Source organism: Saccostrea cucullata, unplaced genomic scaffold, assembly GCF_032062105.1.
Source record: "Saccostrea cucullata isolate Sc308-1 unplaced genomic scaffold, CSIRO_AGI_Scuc_v1 ctg32, whole genome shotgun sequence".
NCBI classification, from domain to species: Eukaryota; Metazoa; Mollusca; class Bivalvia; order Ostreida; family Ostreidae; genus Saccostrea; species Saccostrea cuccullata.
In genome coordinates, this window is record NW_026931074.1 from 434,045 (window position 1) to 459,984 (window position 25,940).

General features: G+C 33.9%; 1 protein-coding gene across 1 annotated transcript; it reads right to left on the reverse strand.

Moving 5' to 3' along the window:
• Positions 1-414: 414 nt before the first annotated feature.
• On the reverse strand, positions 415-25,936 carry LOC134231315 (sodium leak channel NALCN-like; the record flags this gene model as incomplete). Its single annotated transcript, XM_062713252.1, has 36 exons — positions 415-1,808; positions 2,142-2,220; positions 2,947-3,147; positions 6,465-6,482; positions 7,586-7,736; positions 8,035-8,192; positions 8,454-8,569; positions 8,798-8,927; positions 9,231-9,324; positions 9,443-9,591; positions 11,127-11,195; positions 11,536-11,670; positions 11,970-12,047; positions 12,660-12,766; positions 12,898-12,991; positions 13,086-13,184; positions 13,355-13,475; positions 13,589-13,689; positions 13,829-13,933; positions 14,046-14,213; positions 14,675-14,725; positions 15,814-15,820; positions 15,903-16,082; positions 16,322-16,492; positions 16,634-16,738; positions 17,032-17,277; positions 17,437-17,510; positions 18,629-18,703; positions 21,237-21,371; positions 23,578-23,709; positions 23,927-23,986; positions 24,086-24,253; positions 24,487-24,705; positions 25,102-25,206; positions 25,341-25,483; positions 25,804-25,936. Coding segments are annotated over 36 exons (4,359 nt in total), but the record flags the coding sequence as incomplete, so codon positions are not given.
• Positions 25,937-25,940: the final 4 nt, after the last annotated feature.

Consider the following 25,940-nt stretch of genomic DNA (forward strand, 5'->3'; position numbering starts at 1 on the left):
TTCAAAGCGCGTTGCCACATATATTGCTTTTTGCAATGCTCTTGTACGACACTACATGTACTTGTAGTAGCTTTTATGGGATTTTTTGTCCTTGTGAATAACTTTAAGGTCAGCAAGTCTCAATAATTCCAGAATATATAGGATTGTGTTGTGATGTCTTTATCCAGATGCATGATTGTCTGTCCTTGAAATTTTTAAAATCAAAAGTATTTTTTAATGCAAAATCTTCTTTCCCTCTTTGTTAGAGAGTAGTCAAAAGTAAAATATGTAACACCTTGATGACATTCATTGACTTTAGAACTTCAGAAGACAAATCAAAGCACACACCTGTCTGAAGGCCAGTACTAGCAATTCAAATGACCACATCATAGGCTTAAGGCTTAGGAAACAAACACAAATAAAAAATGTAAGAAATCTGGAAAAACTCAACTTTTATTGAAAACATGATCTATAAATACAACACTTGTTTCAAACTGACAAACTCATTTCAAAATCTTTCAACAATTTTAACTTCTTACATCAAAGGAAAGCTTTTTGGCAAGATAAGAGCAACTAACAATGAGATCAAAGACAAAATCAATATACATATACACAGTTTAAAAAATACCATGTAATTAATAATTAATATTCACAAGTATTTATGATCTGAGACAGAATACAGTTCATTTTCTGTATAGGAGATATTCATTCTCTAGATAAGTCAAATTTGAATATTTATTAAAGGTTGTTACAATGACTTCATATGATGATTTTTTATTACTTGCTCTGAATTGTGTGCCAAGGGAAAAAAATGAAGAAAACATCATACTGGCGAATTTTTAACCTACAGCCAACAGAAGTTAATTTGTATTGTATTGCTAGGCAAATGCAACATATATTTTGATTATCATTATTAAAAATATCTTTAAAAATTACTGTAAAATAATGATATTGCACTCATCTCTATTGCACTATAGTTTGGCAAGTTTGTATTAGTATGTTCAGAACACATACACAACAAATTTAAATTGTAGAGTCTTTCATATACCTCTATTGCACATTGATTTCACACTTGTAACAAGTGAAGAGGTCAAGCACAGAACAACACTGCCATATGTTGAATCCTACTCACATTGTACTCACAAATCCTTGTATTGTTTTACATTTACATATGATACGAAAATATGTCATCCCATACAACAGCTGAATTTATATCAATACAGATTATTTACACTATGTACTAGGTCAAAGATTTGTCTCAACATACTTAAAATTGCATTTAAGTCATATTCAGTAGCAATAGAAATCCAAGAAATTCAGAGTTCCTACACATTGGAAAGAAACAATGACTCTGTAGAATTATGACCAAATGAAAAATATATTTACAGTAAATTCAAAATTGTTAAAAAATTTCCCTCTTTACACCCCCTACCCAAATTATCCAATCTTCTTCATAATAATGGATAAGCCACCAGTGCATCTCTGTTCTAGAGATGGATGTCTAGTAAATCATTTTGAAAATGAATTCAAAACATGATACAGTTTTACACAGTTTCTTTCACACCCAATGCCATCCACAGTGTAATACACAATGGTCACTTTATCAATCAGTGACTGGTCAGTAGTGGTCAGTTTGTTGTCCAGTGGTCATTTTTCCTGTGTGTCCTGTGAGAACTGATCCCCCCACCAGGACTGTATGTTGGTGGACACGTTCTCCCCGATCAGTATACTCTCTGTGAAGGTTTTCTGTAGTGGGGACACGGCCAGGGTCTCACCCTTAATCTCCGACGTCTGACTCAGGTTCACCGTCAGGCCCTTAAAATTACTCCCTGAAAGTCAAACATAGGTCATTTAATGATTTGTACTGACACTGGATTTGTACCAGGAGTTACTGACATGTTAATATAATCTCTAAGGGCTTTGGATGCATATCTAGTTAATGAACATTCAGCATCTGTTGCATCTAAATACCAATTTGGTAACTGAATATGCATACAGGTAAACAGTCAGACATTTAGATAGATGAACAGCTTAAAGGAAGTTTAACAGATGGTGAGACTGCTAACAACTTCATAAGGTCTTTTTGGTTTGCCCATAAACTAGAAATGAATTAAATTCTCCTGCACAGATAAAGTGATATATCTGATTCCCTGATTGCTCACCTGATGAAAGCCTTCCAGACCGTTTCTTCAGTGTGGGTCTCTCCTTCTCAATCCTGGGAGAGGTTCTCAATGTTGGTGACTATAAAAAGTAAGGAACAAATAAGCTTGTTACACTTTAATATTAGATCTTTGATAAAATGTTTCAATGCATGGTTTGGATAAAATGTTTCAATGCATGGTTTGGATAAATTAGTTGAACCTCAGCTGAAAGTGGGTGGAGATTGCACCAGGGGATGTATTGATCTGGATACATGGTTTGTACCTGTGTTGGAAGGGGGTGGAGGTTGTACCAGGATATTGAAGGCTGTATTGGTATATATGGTTTGTACCTGAGTTGGAGGGGGTGGAGGTTGTACCAGGATATTGGGGGCTGTATTGGTATATATGGTTTGTACCTGTGTTGGAGGGGGTGGAGGTTGTACCAGGATATTGGGGGCTGTATTGGTATATAACTATATATGATTTGTACCTGTGTTGTAGAGATTGGAGGATATGCCAGGATATTGGGGACTGTATTGGTATATGATTTGTACCTGAGTTGGAGGGGGTGAAGGCTGTACCAGGATATTGGGAGCTGTATTGGTATATATGGTTTGTACCTGAGTTGGAGGGGGTGGAGGTTGTACCAGGATATTGAAGGCTGTATTGGTATATATGGTTTGTACCTGAGTTGGAGGGGATGGAGGATGTACTAGGATATTGGGGGCTGTATTGGTATATAACTATAAATGGATTGTACCTGTGTTGGAGGGATTGAAGGTTGTACCAGTATATTGGGGGCTGTATTTGTATATAAGGCTTGTACCTGTGTTGGAGGGGGTGGAGGTTGTACCAGGATATTGGGGGGCTGAAGCTCTACCATCCCCTTCTTCCTGGTTCGTACCACTGGACTCTCATTACGATTTTCCTCGCTGCTCTCTGCAGCACTGGACGGTTGCTCTGTCAGGGTAAACAGCGGCTGTTCATTGGTCGCCCGCAGATTCGAGATCAGATTTGTGTGCTCCTTCTGTTTATAGGAAAAAATATTGACAATCAATGCATGAATGTACCTGGTAATTTGTAAGAATGAAACACAACTACATATACATACAATTAAATTATATATCTGCATGTCATATTCTTAAAAATAAATAATTAAAAGCATATAAAATATACGTAACATAACATATTAAGACAACATTCCATTAATATATATATAAATTCATAGCCTTCTTTGAGGCATGCACAGTCCCTCATTTCTTTTTAATTGTTACAATACATCTGCTGTATCAACAATATGACTGTTTTATAATGAAAATACACATAATTAGTTAAATATCTCAATATTTTATGAAATTATTTATAAATACAAGACTGAGAAGCAAGTTACAGTATTATTTTTAAAAAAATCTTTATCATTGTTTACAGTCCACTTAGTCTAAAAAATGGACATTGTTCAGAAAATCAAAACAATATAACAAGATAGTCACTCCAAACCTGAGTTTTAAAGACAAGAGTGAAAGCAGCAAGTAGAGCTGTAAGAAATAACAAGGCAGAAAGATCAGTCAGCAAGAGCAATAAGCCTTCATTGTTACAGCAGGGATGTAGTCAATCTTTTTAATAAGCTTTAATATTGCAGTATAAATACAATTTTGAAATCTTTGCAGACACGTTATTCTGACCATATACATGTATACATTTACATTTTAATTGTTGTCTGGACATGTTAATTTCACAGTCTACATCATGGCAAACTTGGAGGTTAAAAGCTTATTAACGAGCTCTAAATCCCTTTAATTATTTTCTGGCACCTGCTTATATGTGGCCACTTTAGCTGATATGAAATATGATCTGGCTTTTTGCATGTAATACTCTGCATTCATAACATATCAGTCCTCCTGTTACCTTCTAGAGGAATGTACCGGTGTCATATAATATATAAAATATTATTTCATGTTGCATATCAGCCTGTTTGGTACCCTATGCAGGACTTTTTTTTAATATCAGTTCTTACTTACAGTATATAGGTGTAGCTTTCTAATACCCCATTCATACGACATGATTTGCACACCTCAGTATATTTTACTCATATGTAAATTTACACATGTGCAATTTTTGAACTGATTTGCTCACATGTAAATTCTGCACAGTTGAGTAAATTTACACCTGGTCAGGACTATAGGTGCAAATTAACTTTTGCATACATGTTGTCGCAAATTATTAGTTCTTGTGTGTAAATTTTGTTGTATGAACACGCAGCAAATTTACTTATGCATGTAAATTGTTTTGTTTATTGCATAAATCTTCATTTTAAGTGTTGTTTTGGTTGTTTTTGCATTGTTGTGTGTATAATATCAGTCTGTTAGTATTGCGGCTAGAAATCAAAACGAAAAAAACTTTTCTTTTCTTTTTTTTTTTGTCATCTTAGCTGTACTTCAAGGACAGTTGAAAGTAATTTGAGTTTTGATAAGGGTACTGCTTTAAAGTCTTTAAAGGATACGCCGGATTGTTCTAGCATAGTTCTTTCCAGAAATGACTTTTTCAACTCTGAAAACAAGGGTCGACCAACTATATCTTCAGTGTCCTCTGAGATAAATTTGAATTTGCAAAAATGTGCGCATCTTGCACCCTTTCTGGCAAACCTACATGTATGTTTATGCCTGTAAATTATGAAAATATAGCTGTGGTCACGCAAACATGTGCCCTGCAAGATCAATAAGTGGTTCCCTTACAATTCAAGTAGTTCATGGGAATGCTCCAGAGCTGTGATAGGAATAGGCATTACATCAATCGCCCGGGCCCCATTGCAGATTGACTTTCTTCTACCTTTCTTTGTTTTAAAAAACCAAGGCAAGCTACAGACATATAAATTGATGCTACAGGAATTTCAACAACCCTGTTGAAAATAAGCATTTTAAAATTTAATATCGCACCTGATCCCACCATGAATTTCTAGGGGATGCGTGTTTATTTCCTATTCATATATTTGTTTTGTTTGATTTTTTTTAAATGACTGCTCATTTCATTCTCCAGGAAAATACATATAAAATCAGAAACTTCATAATGACCTAAAAATTAAACTGGAAATCCTTTTGGTGTTTAAGGACAAATCGCTACATTTCCAAACACCAAAAGGATTTCCAGTCGTACTTTACATGTATTTTGCTGAAGATGCCATTCAGTAGATGGCAACAGCCATCTTTTTATGAACACCTAACGGCTCTTCTTAAGTCTTTTTGACCGATGCCAAAGCATTTTCCAGTTTTAAACAATGATTTTAAAATTTTCTTTTATTCGTGTGTAATTTTTTCCTAAAAGTTATTAAGTTCGCTTTTTTCTGTTAACAAAAAATAAATGGATCGGATTTCCCCTTTCTTTTCTTCTTGAGGAATTAACATTTGAAAGTTAGTCTTATACCCAAGTAGTAAGAAAATAACCTTTTTCTGAAAAATAATCCACAATTCTGAATCTGTGGATCTCCTCATTTTATATGAAAATATAAGGATTTACTTATAGTACATAAATCTCGTCTGAACGCATAGCAAATTAACTTTTACTCACGTGTGTATATTTACTCATATGTAAATTTGCACACATAAGCAAATTTTCGTCGTATGAATGGGGTATAAGACAGAGGCTCTGTGGCAAATTTACATATCAGCCCTCCTATGTTTTAATATATTGGGTTCTTTATCTGGTTCAGAGCTCTGTATTAACTTTGTTCAGTGTACCTACTGGACTATCAGGAACCTTAATAGAAGGTGCTACTACAGGTGTAACTTCTAGGATAGAGGTTGTTACACATATACATAGCTAAATTAGTCCTACAGGGTGCCCTAAAGTACTCTGTTTTCTAGGAGGTTCTCTTATAAAGACCTACTGATTACCTAAACAGGTGACTGCTCTCTAGCTCTAGAATTGAGGTTCCTTTACAAATATACCCTAACAGGTGACTGTGCTTTCTAATTCTAGGACAGAGGTAATTTGTTACTTTTTTACCTGTAAGATCTACAAATTACCCTAACAGATGAATGTGCTTTCTAATTCTAGGACAGAGGTTATCAGTAACAACTTTACCTATCAGACCTACTAATTACCCTAACAGATGAATGTGCTTTCTAATTCTAGGACAGAGGTAATTTGTTACTATTTTACCTATAAGACCTACTAATTACCCTACCAGATGAATGTGCTTTCTATTTCTAGGACAAGTTACAACTTTACCGATTACCTATCAGACCTACAAATTACCCTAACATATGACTGTGCTTTCTATATCTAGGACAGAGGTAATTTGTTACACACTTAGAGGCCTGTCTACATGCAGTATAACCTAGGTTTTACCTGCTGTGGTGGGAGTTTCTGTCAAATGAAGAACACATATACCTCAACAAACAAAGCAGATATAACTTACTATGAACCAGTGGCTCCAAAACCAGTTTAATTAGATATAACAACCAAAGAATAAATAAATCATAGATTATATCATATGTATATAGTTTATGCATTCATCAATTGAATAAATGTTTAAAATAAAATTCATGAAAAATTTCACAGGCACAAATTTTAATCCTCCATCACTTTATCTTTAGTTTGGTAAAGATTACAATAGAAAACAATAGACAACATGCTACCAAATATATAATTTTTATATGACCATGCTTTCACAGCCAAAATAGAAATCAGCTGACCTTTTAAACAACAACGAAACCAGAAATAAAAATAAACTTGACAAAATTTAACAGGATACAATTAAACATATACAAATTGGAAAAAAAAAATATATATATATACATATATATATATCAAAATACACTCAGTTACTAGTTTCGTAAAAGTTTTTACTAATTTTTTTGGCAACAAGAATCTAAAAATAACTTTAATGGCCTAATCTGGACTCAACAACTTGCTCACAAAATGAAAAGCCCTGCTTAACTTTAATATTTTTCACTTAAAAACCTTGATCTTGTATAAATCCCCCTGGTTCTTACTAACATCTTATTTTCATAATAGTAAACAACAAAAAGATCAGTCATGATCAAACAAATGGGAACCTAAAACAAAGTTGCTTATATTCTACTTTATGAACTGATCTTGCTCTAGCTTTCATTATGTGTAACAGTTACTGTAAACCAACTATTATTCGCGTAATTTTTTATTTGGGATTAGTCAGTTTGAAATCAATCCACGACACTTAATTTTCATGACCGAGGAAACATTCTCTACTAATGCATATCAAAATTATTGGTTCGCAGTGATTAATATTAGCAAATAAAAGTTGGTCGCGGAACTTGCGAAATTTTCTCGCATGGGAATTAAAGTTTGTTTGTACATTTGAGAAATTGACAGTAGTTTTGAATGAAGTTCACATGAAAATAGCAATATTCTTCCAACTGATGTGATTTTAATAGAGGGCCCTCTCCTTATAAGCTTATTGAGTGAGATATTGCTGAGTTTATACTCACGGCTCGGATCCTCTTGAGACACGAGTCGAGCCAGTTGCGTATGGTCTGTTTAGCCACCTCCTCCTCGATCGTGTACTCCAGCTCCTGTCTGGCAAGTAACTCCTCTAACTGCAGACTCTTACAGATGTCCACCGACCGGTACGACAACATGCTGCAAAGAAATTCAGGCCAATTAGACCAAAACTTATACCCTGTCAATAAATCTTAAAGGACACTCTTTAAATCAGAAAGTACAGATGTTGATAATTATCTATTATTAATTATAAAAACAAAAAAATGAACCAAAGCAAAAAAGAAAATGTTTTTGTGAAACACTCATGCACTTAAATGGCAACTCAAGGCCAAGGCTAAAGACTAAAAAGGTAACTCTTGAGCCTCTCTTCCTTTTTAAATAGCAGGGACAGAGTAAAGATCTACTCTATTCAGTTGTATTACAACTGGCTGCAGACCTGATGACATCATGAAATGACACGTCCATTCCGCCATGTAGCCTCTCCATCTCATAACACATGTGTTTGAAGACCAGGCGTTCCTTCTCCAAGTCGACCTCTAGACGACCTTTGAGCAGTCTCAGGAGGAACTTCACTCGACGCACAGGAATAGATCCCTGAAATATAAACAGGACAGATGACAAAAAAGAACAGCAATAATATCAATAGATATCAATGTTTAGAAGCATAAATATTATTAATGCATCATATCTTGGAATTTGTATTCAATCTCAGTTTGTGTTTGTTGACGTACATTAAAAATTTGTTAAATTTAAAGCTATTTTAAACTGTAAGTACATGTAGTTCCAAACATACATTTACATGTACAACTTCATTTCTATAACACCGAATCCTCCCTGATGTCTGTATTTACTTACCTTCCTGTTGACGTCCACAATGTTCCATGTGTTTTGGAAGTTCCTGATGTCATTATAGTTCAGCAGAGCATCCTCCTCATTGGAGTAGAACAGAGAAAAATTCTCCATGATGATAGCTGAAATATTCAACAAAATCTTTGTAAAAAGCCAAAAATTCTTAAAATAAAATTTCTTTTTTACCATCTGCACAAAAATGAGGAAGGGCAGCTTCTCTTTCCATATGACACTTTTAAATGCCACAAACAGTGCTCTTTCCCTTTGCAGTTGGCAAAAAAGGCACAGGGAGGGCTTGTACATGTACAAAGGTACTTACACACCAATAGACAGAGCATAAAAGTACTCACCCACCAGTAGATTGAGGACAATGTAGGTGATGATGATATAGAAGGAGAAGAAATACACAATGGAGGCGGTCCCATTACCACAGTCTGACTCCCAGATGTTGCCGACATTTGTACAGAAAGGAGGCGCCACCTACAGGTACGTAATACTGAGAGCTAATAACTTGACCCTCTGTGAATGATTCTGTGGTTTATATTTGTGAAAATACAAGTACAATTAAGCACTTTCAACATTTTCAAAGGGGAAAATCAAAGAGGTTTTTCCGATACACGACAAAAGATGGAAAAATTACAACAAACACATTATTCTGCAAACGTATTGGCTTAAAATTGAGGATTTAGATACATGGAAATAAATGTCAACTAAATGCTTCACAACTGTCCCAGTAAAATAGATGGTTAAATTACCCAAATGATATAAAGTCACGTTACATACCATACAGTCATGCATGATTTTATTCCAATCTTCTCCAGTTACTATTCGGAACAGCAGAGCTATAGCCATTGGGGTGGTCTGGAAATTAGCTTGTCTGGAATTAAACATCTTTCCAGGTAAACATGCTCATATTTTCACAGTACACAATCTCAGTTTGTAGCATGCATTATCAAGATCAGAGTGATCTTAACTAAAATCAAAATTACACTGACCTTCCTAGGTTATAGCCATGTTTGACCGTCCCAAACAGAATGACGCCAAGGTAAGCGTAGAACAGAATCAGGAGAAACATTCCCGTGATGATGAAAAAACTCTTCAGCACCGACATCACCACAGTCTGGGTCAACATCTTCAGGGCCGCCTAGTACAGACAAACACACAGACAGACTTAGACTCTTAAGTTCTTAGAATTCAAATGACAAATACATGCACGAGTAGCAGACTTTTTTCCCTAAAAATGAAATGATTTAGATTCATGTTTGATGAAAATCAGGTTTTTCGAGTTTACATTCTATAAGATTGAGCTGCACTTTAGCTTCTTGCAGTCATTGCTTTATGTATATAATAGGCTTCGTTTTAACTAGAAAACTGACCAGTCAGCAAGGGCCCCGCTGAAGGGGTAGAAATATAATGGTGCAGCTCATTGAATGAGAGTTTTACTTGATTACATTTTTTTTAATATATGAAGATTATAAGTAACAACTGTATTTTTAAAATTTCAAGATAATTCCTAAATGTCCAAAAACCTGTAAATAGTAACCTTGTATTTACATAAAACAGGGAAAACCTCATGTCTTATTAAAAAAACACCTAAATTTAATGTGTATTTAAAAAAGAATTAAGCAGGTGTTTTATAAAATGCAAGCCTTCAGTGAATGCTAATATCACCCAGGGTTGACCTCAACTTCAAAACAAACATCAGTTGCAGACAAAGGTGTTCATTAATCTTCATGTGACAGATAAAGATAAGCCTCTAAATTTTCTGCAGCAAGATTTTAAAAGAATTAATCCTATATATTAATTGTAAAACTTTGGTGCTCTCCCATCCTTTTCTTCTATATAAATTTACAATAAGAACTTATTTTAGCACTGACAGAATGGGGTTATTATCTGATTACCTGTTAAACTTAACAACATTAAGGCAGCAAAAAAAATTAAATTAAATAAATAATTAAAAAATAAAATAGTAATAATAAAAAAGGATATCTTAATATATATCTTGATTTTAGAATTCAATAAAATTATGTTAAATCGTTGTGTACAGTATTTTAACCAATATAAAGTATGAACATTACTTTAAATCCATATTTCAAAGAATGTACACATCATTCAAAATTGACCTAAACTTCAAAACAAAGTTCATTGCAGACAGAGGCTGGTACAGTAATTAATCTCAATGTGACATTTACAGAAAATGCTTAGGATTTTCTTCATGTGGATGTTAATTAATCCCAAAGGACAAATTGCACAGCCTTCCCTGTTTACAAAGGTAACATTCTCAGCAGTTATCTCTCTTTGCCCATTCATTCTTATGCATAGTTAAGGAATCTACCCCACCACCCCAGCTCCAAACCAGAAGACATAGAGAACCAAACTTAGCATCAAAATATGTATTTCTGCCTACTGAACTACCATACCAAATTTGAACCTGATTGGGCAACCTTAAAAAAAGTAATTAGAAAAAAACAGAAAATTTGTGGACGGAAGAGTGACAGACGGACAGCTAGACAGACGGACGGACAGACTGATTACTATAGGGCACCCGCAAGTCCTTGCGGGGCCCTAATTAGTATTTCAATTTTGCAAGCTATAAATTATATTCTAAAAATAATGTAAATATAATAACCTATTATAGATCTCAATTTTACAACCAATATATATAAATCGGTTACTTACATGTTTTCCACAAATTGTGCAAAATCTCAAAACAATAATGATGACTCCAAAAACATTATTAGCATCACCCTGAAAGTAAATCATCTACAATGTCAACAAGTTTAATATACATAAAAAGATAATAAAAGTTTCTCCTTATTCCTAATTTCAGATAGCAAAATTTCATAAATGGAACAAATATTTGACCTAGCTATAAAATGCATTGCTTGGTGCAAAAAGAATAATCACAGTATTTATACACTTGAACATGTATGTCACAATTACAGAGTATAAAAGCTACTTGTTCGGCCTAGTAATTACTTTAAATTAAAACCTGTACATAAAAAATATGAATTCCAGTTAAACAAATAAGCAAACAGTAATTGGTCAACTGTTTAGACTGTACCAGAAGTAGTCATTTTGATCTCACCTCCTGCCCAGTAAGATTAAATGTGAAGTGCAGTATGATCCAGATGACCCCTAGAAAGGTCAGCAGCATGTCAAATCGGTTCCTCCTACTGGTCCAGTAACCCTTAGGGGTCAAGGCTATCATCTTTATAATCACCTGATCAAAACAGTGCATGACATCAGATAAAGTTACAGACATACTGAATTAACAAAATATTAAGACTCAATTTGAGATCAAGTGTTGAGTGCTTGTATTTACAGTCAAATCTCATTATCATGAATTTAATGGCACCCAGAAAACTTGAGACATCCATGGGCTAAGATATTATGGTAAAACATATTTAAAAGAAGTGATTGGAAACTTCTGACTCACTTTGACATACAAATGTTGAACTGAATATTTTCTATGCCACAACAATCACGAACCTCTCTCTTTTCTAAGCATTCCATCCTTACCTCACAGAGAAAGAGAAGAGTACACACAGCCGACAGTGAGCCTAAGATAAACGTCTGTCTGGCATTGGAAGATTTCCACTATAACACAACACAAAATGTATATTGTATACTGTATATTGATACAGTCAAATAATGATGGAAGTTCACTTTCATGTACACAAAGCCATATAATCCCAAAGTTAAGTGAAACTAAACTATTTTGGCTTCCTACACACTTTCCCTAAAGATGCATCAACTGTCAATTAAAGTTCCACAGTCCTAAGCTTAACAGTGTGTAATACTGTACTTATATAATGTATTGAAAAGCAGGTTAATTGATAAGAAAGTCCATGCAATTTCATGGCCAATTAAAAGACAGTCATTTAAAAATTCAAGTAATGGGTTAACTGGAACACATAAATGATGTCTTCCTCTAACTTTCCCAAATTATGCTGTAAATAGCAAGTCGGAAAGTGAAAAGGTACTAGTCAAGTTTATATTGTGTTAGATTATTTTAAATTGTTAACCGACAGAACTCGTGATTACTAATAGAGAACCTGTAAATTGATCATTAAAATAATAATAATAACCAAAGTAATGTTTTTATCAACTACCAAAAATTTTCAAAAAAATAATAGACATTAAGTAAAATGATTTTCATGGTACCCAGACAGCCTTATAACAAATCTAGAAGACCCTATAAATACTTACAGGAACTCCCAGCAGCCCACAGTTGACCAGAATCAGGAACACAGTCGCTGCTTTAAATTTCTTGTGCTGCGTGATGTCATACATCTTAGCTCGAAAACTTGTTCCATCTGTAATATCAAAGATGTGCCAAAAATGTTTTGTATTGCTAAATTCATGCAGAATTATTAAATTTATCATAATGTGATTGTGATTTTGCATTCTATTAATGACACCATAAAATTATATTTATCAGCCTTACCAGGTCTAGGTGGTATGTGTAATGGCTGAGCCAGTTTAATTCTTCCTTTCAAATCCAGCCATCTTCTTTGATCCACAGTCAGCAATGCTGTTCCCTGTCGATCAAATGGAATACAGAATAGGGAATTATTTTGCTATTAATTTAATTACATATAAAAATATATGTAAATAAATAACATGTGACTATACCTTGTTTTCACTATAGTTAGCAATGACCACACCCACAAATAAAGTCAGGCCTATCATGTAACCCATGAAGACAAAAACATGGACATATATGGCATGTTCCTGAAAATATTACAGTGAACATAATTTGATGTAAAGCAAAATTTCATTTCTTATGGAGGCTTAGTTTTATGATCTTGAAAATATAATGAAAACTGTCAAATTTTGTTCAGTTCCACGTCAAGTTTTGTTTAATTTACTTTAATGGAAGATCTCTCTACTTGGCGACTTACCAGACCCACTCTCTCTATGATGACATCTCTGACCTCCAGCCAGCCCTCCAATGATAACACTTCAAACAAAGCTAACATGGCACTCCCAATGTTATCAAAGTTAAAGTTATAGGGATTGGACCTAAAATAGAATCTTCATCTAAAACCTAATCTATGTGAGACTGTAAAATACAAACAGGAAAAGATCCTTTAAATGACTAATTCTAGGTGCTACACATGCATTATGCTACACACCAAGTTCTAGGAACATAGAATCCCGCCTCACTCTCTGTACCATTAGGAATCTTCATTTGTGTCACAAAAACTTTCTGGAAAAATCTACCTTTGCATTCCTCCTACAAATATCAAGAATTTTATGCCTGTGTTACTAAATGAATATACAAGTACTATATCTATCTATAAATTATATCGCATTACAATTCCTATTAAGGGAATAACTTTTAATTCCTGTAAAAATAACTGAGAATTTCTGACCTTGGTGGTGATGTTGGGATCATTACATTTATGAAGTTTTCCTCCCAGAACATGAACTCCATAAATGGCGAACATGAACATGAGCACCACAAGCAGAACAGAGACCTGCAACATTCAAAGTCACATGTCAGCACTCAATCATCAAAGAGCCTGAACTGGGTAAAAGAATGAGCCAAGGAAGAAGATTCTGCACCATATTTTAAGGTGTGTGATTTACCAATATGATTTCTTTGAATCCCCTGATGAGTTCGTACACCACCTTCCTCATGTGAGGGACCAGAACAAAGATCCTGAGGGGCCGCAGACACCGCAGTAACATGAACACCTGGGCAGGGGAGTCACGCCTCACTTCCTGTGGCATCCAGCACAGAAATATCACACTCACCTGAAAATGATACAAATACATCAGAACAACCAGCTACCTGATTGCCAAAGGCCTGAGGATGTAGGACACAATTCAGTATGACTTTGTGTTTTACTAAGATGTATAACTTTATCATGAAGGTTTCATGCTGATATGATTCATATTATGAAAGTTCTAAAAAACTTTATAAAAGTGAACCCCCAAGACAGCTGAAAAAACACTGGACAAAGTGATTTGTGCCTGACATGATACACAAGCACACAAAAATTTCAAATAAATCATAATATTTACATTCAGTGTAATTTTCTTCAAGAAATCCATTAGAAATCCACGACATTCAAATCTCTATAAGACACGTGAAATTATCACAGCGCGGTATTCAATTTGCCGACACGGCCAGGTGTGTTATAGGACCGAAGACATCCCAAAATATGAATTCAATGCTTAAATGTACAGAACAGTCAAATCAGGCAGTCACCTACCGCATAAATAAATAGATTGAGCATTCCTCCAAAGTCCTTGACTACATTAGTCTTACCGGATGTAATGATTTTCATACAGTGCTAACTTTTTACACGTGGTTTTTATAAAGCAATTATATATTTTCGTAGACCCATCTGAATATTTATTATCAGATTACAAAACACATCATCAGCAATTTTTATAATTTAACGTTATATGCACACTTTTAATCTTCATAGTTTACTTTTCCAAACATATGCAGAAGAAATTTGACTTTTATACAAAAATACATATTGACATTAGGCTGCTGAATTTGATATTTTCAAAACTTTGAAACTTATTGAAATAAAAATTAAATTTATATTTGTTTAATGCAATTACAATATGGTACATGTATATTAAATTACCGTAATACAGTCGAAAAATTTTAATACATATAGGCAACATATTTCTAAATCAATAACCTTAAGTTATGTGTCACCTGAATAAACATCATTATTCTTCTCTTGGGGCCATTAAATGTCCAGGTAAAGTTGCTAATTGTGTAACTTTGTGTACAACATAGCCAAGTATCAAAGGTAAATTTCCATAGATCATCGGGACTGCCCAGTCCAGGTAGGTCAAGAGTTCAAGAAATCAAGAGTAAATTTGCTTAGTTACATGTAGATAATACAGGTTATAGCAGTCAAAATGAGGATCTATATGCAAAAACCTATTTATGACATTATTATGCTGAATTTGAAACAAAAAATAAAACTTATTGATGAGTTTTATATTTGTTTATGTACAATACGGTATATTTAATTTTCGAGAAAAAGTTAACATTCATATCTCTGATAATAACCTGAAGTTCTGGTGTGTTCATTATTCTTCTCTTGTATTCAGCATATAAATGACTTACTTAACAGCCTAGAAGTGACTCACTAAATCCAACCTAGAAATACAGGTTATAGACAAAATTCCTTTAGATATATAATATTTACTGAAGAGTTGTCTTTGACATTTTTTCAGTATAAAGGTATACTTTCTGAGATACTAATTGATCCTTAAAGGTGAATGACTTACTGTTTTAGCCTACAAGTGAATGATTTTCCGTACCAGAGTTTAATTACTGTATCACCTAGAAGTGACTTATAGTATCAGTTTCCATGTGACTTACTCTATTCCTGTAGAAATGTGTAATGGTATCAGGTAACTTACTCAATTCCCCTAAAAATTTCTAATTTTATCTGCCTCAATATGACTTACTGTAAGCGTTTATATTTGCTATTAAGCTCCTTCCCTGTGATGGGGTCTCTCAGTGTGTGGTTATACTGAGCATTGACAATCATCTGACAGGCCTTACGGAACTGTGATTCCCGTCCCACGGTAAAAAGGGGCGTGTCAAACAGGGGGTGGTTCTCTCTCAGGTCTTCCTCCTGCTGGCTCCTGGAAACCAATAAAACAAAAGTTAAGGAACTGATCATAATTGTATCAATGTATCATTTCTAAAAAAATTGTTTGTATTGATGAAATGCCATTTGTAATGCATAATGTTTACATATTGTATGGGTAACAAGCGTAAGAATAAGTACATGTGAATGAATTCAAATATACCATTTATATAAACTAAGCACTGATGCAAAACATGGTATGTCAGAAAACAAGCTATAGGCCTACTCCATTACCTCTTGATCTCTGCCTGCTGTTTCCTCTGTTGCCAGACTTTTATGTCGTAGTCGTCAGGTGTCCTTGTCCGGTTTAATATTGAGCTGTTGATCTTTCCGAGGTGGATGTCACCATTCTCCTTGGCAGTACTTCTGGTTTTCAGACTTCCAGGTCGAGAACCTCTCATGCTTCTGGAAATGTTACAGAATATTTTAAACATAATTTTGTATATATTTTCTGTTTATGCCCAGTGATCACACTTTTGGGAACTGAATAAAAATATGCCTTATTATTTAAGAAGAGATAACCTTGGCCAGTAAAGACTTTCTAACCTTCTGTCCATCCTGAGTTGGTACTGCTGAGATAACAGGGACTTGGGGCCACTGGGAACAAGCTGAGTAGACCCACACACCTGCATCTTCTGCTGAGCTGAGTCCCTGTACAATGATATCAGTATCAGTAAAATGCTTAAGGCTATACAACTTTTCAAGGTGTCACCAAAAATTGAAAAAGAATGAAGATGCAATGTTCTGGAAATGTGTCTTTGAGTCTTCTAACAAATTAACTCTGTTTCATAGTTTTTTACTAAGAGGATAAATTATATGTTAAGATGCTTTTATTCTAAAAATTAAAAAAAAACAAACTGTGTTTATAACCTTCTAGTCTTTAATATCTCTTTGCTACAAAATTTTCACTTTCTAGAAAGAAATAAATGTTGACTATCTACTACCTCACAATGAGTGTGATTCCGCTCCTCTTCTCCATAGCTCCACCACTTTTAGATCCGCTCACATCCTGTCTGACCAGCTTGACCGGGGAGAATTTGACCAGTGTGGTGCTTTCTTCATTCATCTCCTGTATGTCCACGGTGAGATTGACCTCTGGAGTAGAGAACTGTCTCATGACGCTCTCCCTGATCTGAGAAAGGCTGAAGTCTCCCGGGATCTTATACAGGTATACCATCTGGGGGTGGTTCCTACAAAAACAACTCTCCTGTTCACAGTCATAATTATCATATAGTTATCAAATAAAAACAAAAATTACAGAAGTAAAAAGAAATATGTTAAATTGAAAACAAAAGTACAGGGACTCAAAAATTGAGAAATGATATCCATAGTACAAATTCAAACCATACGGGAATTTGGTAAACACTCGAAGCCGCATGGGGAGTTTTTGTTGGCTTTCAGTCACCTGTTCCCTGGCCTTCAACTACAATATATAAATACAATACAAATATTACTGCCTGTGAATTCAAAGTAATCAAAATCAGAAACTTCTCTGAGGTAATGTTTAATACCATATACTGTAAATCACTTTTTATTCGCGAGAACTTTATTTTCGCGTAATTACGCGAGATAGTGTGCTCACGAAAATTTAATTCTCGTGTATAATAGTATTCCTTAAGATTATATAGAGCAATAACCACAATTCGCGAAAATTTTGTCTCGCTAATCAGGGGTCAATGACTATCTCGCGAAAATAAGGTGTCGCGAAAATTAAGTGATCTACAGTAATGAGGATTTTTATTAAATGGTCACCTTATAATGGCTTCTTTCAGCCTTGTCAGCATTGACCTTGGCAACAATAAACTTTGCCAATGCATGCAACTCAAAGAGCGATATATGGTAGGTGTCTCAATTGGCCCCTTAAAATGGATATCTTAACTTTACTTTGTATATAGCTTTAATTTGTACAGCTATATCTGCGACCTTTATTGGTCGTTTTCATTTTGATCAAAATGCCGTTATTTTAGAAATATTACATCATAAAAATCACGTTTTCCCACCATTTTAGCATATTTTGTATAAAACTGCTTATTTTCAAGCAGTTTTTCTTTCAGAAAATATAGAGCGCAGCCTAGAACAAGATTTATATTTTTACCAAAGATGTATCTATCCAATACTGATTAGTGACAAAAAAAATATATGTATGATCTACACTGCGCTCTATGTTTCCCATAAGAAAAAACATCAAGAAAAAGGCATATTTTTGGCTTTTTTGTTAGATAGCAAAAATAGCATTATTTCTCATGTCATTTACAGCTAGTGAGTGCATATAAATGTGAAAAATATATTGGAAATATATCTAATATAATCTCCTCTACAAAACAAATATCAATTAAACATATCTGAATGTCATTCTAAAATGTTGATTTTAGGGGGCCAAAATTGGCTGTTATCATATATACTCCTTTATTATCAATGAAAATTGTAAATTATGGTGCTTGGAATACCTCATACATTATTTTGTTTTATACTGAATTTTTTTGCGAGACACTTTTTACTCTGATGATTTCTTTTTTACAGTAATGTACAAGTGGTACTGACCTGTTTGAGTTTTTTGATGTCTTCGTCCAACTCCAGGTTATCCAGAATAACCGCCACAAAGGAACTGATGACAATCTATATACACAGTAAATCAATGTCAGATAACTCTGTACAACCACAAAACAGGGGGCACTACAAAATGCTCATTGTTTCAGTGAGCAGGGCTTAGAAATCTTTCTAATATTTAGGTACTTATAATGTTATATTAAGATTCAGTTGCTAAAGAAAACAAATTTTAAATAAAGGAAAAATAAAAATGAACAGATCTTTCAAAGTAATAATACATATTGTTCAATTTGTAAATACATGTACAATCTCTGTAATAGTAAATTTAGTAAAATATAGTACATCCCATGAGTTAATATTTATTGAGGCGAAGCTGGTCATTAGACACATGCAGCATACAAGTATTTCTTTATTTCATTGCTCAGTACTATTTATACTTGATTACACACCAGAAAGTTGAATTTGTCCTTTCATGCATAGATCATAGATTAATACTGTTTTTATAAGAGCTATATTAACATAAGAAATTTTCTGATTTACTATTTGAATACAAGAATTGTAAACAAATTTTAAATTTTATTAACTTCTATATAAAAATCACTTACTTGTAAAATTGCTCAATTGATAAACTCTTAACATATCATAATTTACCAAAAAATAAAGAGAAAGATTTAAAAATCTGTGCAAAGAGAAAATGGCAGTTTGGTGTACTGGGTTTTTAAAATAAATATCAAGAAAAAGGGGAAATTGCGGAAATATTAAATAACTGTGGAACTTGTTTGGAGGAACTGTGAGGACTGAAGGTAGGATTCGAGTGAACGTGGAGAATTCGGGGTGTAAAACTTTATTTAAAATTTGGTGAATTCTTTTTCAAATTGAACTGTTTTTTAACATCATGCAATAAAATTCTCACTGTTTACAAAAATTTGTGAGGAATGTGTTAGTAGAAAAATCAGACATGCTGTTCAATTCACAGTCAAGAAAAGTACTTACAACCCCACAACAAGCTTAAACCTACAGCAGTAACATCTTAGTTAGCTTTGTTCTCTCTGATAGTAAGAACAAAAATTCCAAAAATTTAAATTGTTTTATTTACTGCAAGGGGTAAAAATCTAGTACTGGACTGCAGAAAGCATTGAAAACCTCATTTTTTGTCCCAATATAATAATTAAAACAAAGATCAATATATGGACAAGAAAAAATATAATTGTCTAATACTGTTCAGGTAATTTTTATTCTCTGTATAATTACTCAGTTTACAGCTCATTGGCCTGCATAACAAAATAACCTGTCTTCATCAAACAAAACCTCATTTCTAAATTTCAAAATTATTTGAGAAAAAAAAAATACTGAACATAAATTTTCAGACTCATTGACAAGTTTTAACACAAAAGACAAAGTTCTAAGATTTAAACTGAAGTCCTGTTTAACGGTCTGCGGACCTAAGCTTCCCAGTCGATTCTCTCTCTCTCTGTGTCAATGATTATATCTATGGGAGAATTATCACATTAGTAAAAGTCTAAACAGTTAGGTGGATCCAATAGGAGTGTAGTGGTTGATGGGGCACTAATTCCATGTATACCCTTTACTTTCTGGGTCATGGTTAAGTCAGAACTTTTGAAGACTGATAACATTATCCGAGTGTACTGTTATGCAGCATTCCACTAAATACATTTATAATTCTCCAATGATACCCTGAATCAATATTTATCATTACTTAATGCTTCAATTCAGAGGCTCTTTACTGTTTTATAAGGGAATTTAAGACACATACATCAAATGAGCTAATAAATTATTTCTATTTTTCAAAAAAGTTTGTTCACAGTTTTACAAAATTAAATTTAGAAAAGAATCATACTAAATACTGACCAAAGGTTTGTTCTGTAGGTATAAGTGCACATTTAAAAGAATCTCATATTCCACTTCATATTTTGCTGTCAATTAAAAGACTACTATTGCATCAGCATTACTTTACACCAGCATCTAGTTTAGTGCCTGTACATTTACAAGGGTGTTTATTCAGTAGACAACATAAATTACATGTATTCCAAATACATGCAGTGATTCTTTACACTAACATGATCTATGGAGCTACATGTACAAGACACATAGTGATTATTAAAAAAAATATACATTATACAGTGTATATCTTCCAAATTAAATGATTTTAAATCTATTTTGTTTTCCATTATTTTTTTCTCAGATTTCAAAAGTGAAATGAATCTCTTCCTTATCAGTTCCACTTTAATGATTATTTTCATCATGATAAAAGTTAAATCACCAAAGCAATGAATCCTATTTTCCTTCAAATCTGCTATTTATACATTTTTGAGTGATATGTCTAATACACTTTCTTTTTGTATCTAACACGTACAAAACATGAATATTTCCTACGTCTACACAAACTCTCTAGTAAGAAGCCTCTGATCGACAGTAACAAAACCACTGAGAGAATCAAGGGAAGCAGTACGTCCACTGTGACCCGGGAAACAGGACTCGCTGACTAATCTACGCTAAATCTCCAGCCAATGGCTGCCACTTAACGTCAGTCAGTGTCCATCATCTACCTCTGAAGCAAACACTGAGCCGACTTAGTACTCACCAGCGTAACAAATAAGTGGTAGAAAATGAAATAGATTGCTACTATGGGGTAGAAGCGGTCTGTTTTCCACATTGTGATTTGCATCACTTCAGTCCAGCCCTTATTCGCTAGGATTTGAAACATAGACATGAACGCCTAAGGAAAGAGAATTACATAACTATTAAAGCATCTCATAATACGTACATGTAATATTTTCTCAGTACCCAGCTTCATTGTGTTTTAACTTATACCAAGTCTATGCAAGACTGCTCAAGTTTGTAATAAATGCTGCAGAATTTTCATTTCATAACACTTTTTTCATTAAAAAAATTTTACAGCAGTTTTGACAAAAGACAAGGTACATGTATATATCCAATGAAGCCGAGTACTGAGGAGTAGTAATCTCCCTTGACTTGAGTGCACATGCTGTTTTCTCTGAGTGTTCATCACCTACATGCTGTCAAGTACATCAGAAATGTTAGTCCATCACCAAGGATACAGTAGTTCATCAACATGGTAACCACTGTGTTGTGAGTATACGGAATTAGATTTACAAATCAGAGTAGGATGAGAACAGTCCACTCTTTACTGACAATAATATACTTTTCGTGAATTGCAAATCAATTTCGTTTTTAATTTTAAAGTCAAAACAAATTTAACTCAGCTCATTACTTTTCCCACCCCCTAAATTAACATAGAATATAATTTACATGTGGGACAGAGAAAACTGGACCATTCTCCTTGGGTATCAATAAAGGCACACAACCCTGTAAGGCACGATTCCATATGGGATTATCTCCCTTACTCACCACTGTGACAAATTGGTGATACAAAATGAAATAAATGGCACAAATAAGTGGAAACAAAAAGCCTTCTGTTTCTGTCTCCTCGATGGCCCCATCCATCACCTCTATCCAACCCTCTTGGGTCAAAATTTGAAACATGGACATAAAAGCCTGATCAAAAGTGGGAAAGTTTAAATAAACAACGTCATAGTAAAAGATAAATAATTTTTGTCCATAAAAAATCAATTAAATGTATCCATATTCATGTCTTTACAAGCATATACTTTCCATTTGTTGCAATTGTGTTTAGGAAGTACACTGTTATAACATCATCTAACTCTGTGAGGAATAAAATTATGGAGCACTTAATAGACACAATAACAAAATCTGACAAGTTACATGAAAATATGTATATTAACAAATGTAAGATATCAAGTATAGAATAGCAGACATATCAAATAATATGTTCAATGCCATTTTGAAAAAAAAAAATTAAATTAGTTTATTCATTATAAAAATATAACAAAAGGCCCAAAGGCCCGCAATGTCACTGATCCTGTTTGCTCTTGCTACCGAATGAATATTAGTTATTAAATCAAACATATTACATTTCCTCAAACTTAATTTTCCACAAAATGAATCGTTAATTTTCACAAAATAATTTATAGGTATTAAATGGGTTTTTTGTACATACCTTCCTTGTCCTTATTTATGCACTATGTTTTCATAATTTATCTATGGTGAAGAGAGGTACAGTTCTGCAGCTAATGCTTTACCATGTAATATTTTCTAAATATATTGTATGTTTAACAAAAAACCTGACAGTTGAGAGCATTGTGCTTCTTGGAATGCTTAAGCCAAGTTTATTGAATGGCTTTGGAGAAGAGATCAGAAATGTGACAAATTTCCAAACAGCCAGACAAAAGACTTAAACTTTGATCAGAAAAACTCATTTTAGATCAGGTGAGCTAACAAAATTATAAACATGCATTCATACAGTAAAACTCGGTTAGAGCGAAGTCCTGGGGACCTGTGAATTTAATTCGCTATATTCGTAATTCGTTATATCCGTATAACGAATTTGTATAACCATATATAGCGAATTCGCAATATGCATGTTTTCCTTCAAGTGTTACTATCAAATATGTTAGGGAAGCAAATATTACAAAACATACCTTCGATAACTAAGGTTTTATTATGAATTGAATTTTATATACAAATGCTGAAAGAAAATAAAGTCAGTTCAATTTATCAAATTTTGAGATCTTTGAAAGTTCGTTATAAAAGATGTAAAATTCATTATATTTATCCTCAACGGGACTCAAAATCAGTTCACTATATCCGTAAATTCGTTATATCAGAGTTCCTTATAACCGTAAAATTTTACGAAGATTTGATAAGAATTTTGCCGGGGACCCAGAAGAACTTCGTTATATCCGTGAATTCGCTATATCCGTGTTCGTGCTAAACGTGTTTTACTGTATCATTTTTGCTATTCGTTAATAGTTTGTTTCTTTGTTTTTTGATTGTTATATTTAATTTAAATTTGAATCGTAAATGATGAAATAAGTATGCACCTGATCAAACCTTCCAAATTTGTTAAAGTTCCTGATGTTACAGAAGAGCTGTAAGCTGATGCTGGAGGCTATAATCAGGAGACACATGGTAAACAGGATCAGGTGCCCCAGCTTCTTACCAGGTCCAAAAATCTAGCAAAATACAATATTGTACAATTTCAGTAGTCCAGTCTTTGAATGCCAATGAGACAAAAAAAATGTATGTGAAAATGAAAATTGTAAGCAGTTAACCAATCTTGATTGATTTACACACAAAAATGCCAATTCATCCTTTTTTATGATGATTATGCACGACTGTATTAAGCATTGACAAATACAAGATTTATTAATACATGGTACTGTCTCACACCTTGAAACAGAAATCCTCCAGCATCGGGGAAGCCTTCATTAACCTGACAACTCTCAGCACCTGGAAAAGATGAAACAGTAAAAATATCCATGTAAAGGTAGGTATACAATGAACTTTAAAATTCTATACAAAGACAAATCTTAAACTGTAGAATCCTACCTGGAAATAAGTGAAGTGTCCCCTATAACACTGAGGTATAAGGTGTAGTGTCGTCCCTACAGCCAGAAGTAGTTCAAACTTGTGGAAAGGTCTCTTCTTGTAGCCCTGGAAACCCAGGCACCAAATCTTAAACAGCACTTCCAAGTCAAAAAGAACCGTGAATGCCACCTGAAAAGGATGGTGTATCTATCCAGCATGCTAGAGATTCACATTTTTATGAAGTAATTTTAACATTTGTAAATAACACTGTTCATTTCAGATTTGTTTTACACGTTTCCTTCTGTAGTGTAGAAAATTTGCCTGGATTTCATTTATGTCTTAATTTAATTTTCCAACAGATAATTGAGGAGAAAGCCAATCTCATATGTGTGCTCACAATATTTCAATTAAAACCTAGTTACCTCAGCATAGTAAAAGCCATCCAGTTTGCTCCCAACACCTGTCTGACCCCGGAATGACAAGGTAGCCCCAGTGATAGCATTGGCAAAAACCAGCAACAGAAAGAAGGTATGGAAGAAATTAGAACAAAGAATCTTCTGGAAGAAAGGTGGAGCAAAGCCTTTAGCCTTGTTCTCATCAATTAATACCATCCTCCAGGAGTTTCCCTCACACTGAATTACCTAAAAACAGAAATAACAAAATTCCTTTTTTTTTTCCCCTATTAAGGGCCTGAAAATATGTGGTAAATGAATCAACTAGTGAAAGGTCGAATAACAATACAAGCATTAAAATGTTAAATGATACCTAAATGAATGGAGTCCTCAGCTAGCAATGATACATCTCTATTGATTTTGTACCAATTGAGAAAATCAAATAATCATAAATACATAGGCTGAACACAGCCGCATGAAGAAATTTTATATACCAAGAGATTTTGAATAAAGAGATATAACATTACCTACGAGTAAAGAGCCCAGAAATTATAAAGTATAGAATATACTCTGTATGTATTTTACAATCTTGTGATATATTCTGTTATGACGGGGAATACCTGCATTAATATCTACTGTGTTTACCTGTGAAGAATCAGAATCTGTAGCACTGCCTCGTGACCCCCACATCTGTTGGAACTGAACCCGAATCTCCGCAAATGACTCAATAATTACGGCAATAAAGATGTTCTACAAAATAGTCAAATTATTTAAAGATAGTTGATACTGCCATTACAACAAAACGAGAGATTTAACCTGTTCCAGCGTCAATTTTAAATTAAGTGAACTCTATTTATAAAAGAAATTTCATAGAACATGTATACCTTGACGAGCCAGGCCAGTATAAAGATGAGTGTTATGAAGTAAACAAAAGCAAGCTCTGTGTAGAGACTGTCAATAGCTCGGTACATCAGGAACACCCAACCCTCCTGTGATGCAGCTTCATACACCGTGAAGAAACTCGTTACTGTAAATATATCATTAATTTGTAGTGGAAAACCATGAAATAATTAGGCCTATCTTAACATTTTGCGTGTTTTCCATTGCCTACTATCTATTTTGACATAAAGGTGGGAAAACAGGGTGCATTTATATCTAATCATTCCAATCATATTCTAATGAAATGCTTGACTGATGGATATTGACTTACTCAGTTACTGAATTCATCAAATCCATCAAAGCCTCTGTGTACTGTACTTACTGAATTCTTCAAATCCATCAAAGCCTCTGTGTACTGTATTTACTGAATTCATCAAATCTGTCAAAGCCTCTGTGTACTGTACTTACTGAATTCATCAAATCCGTCAAAGCCTCTGTGCACATTGCTCAGCTCCAGCTGCATACAGACCATCCCACTGGTACAATGATAGCCGTAGTCCGGGTTCCTAGAGCAGTAATAATCCGGAATCATCAGGTCAGCCTTC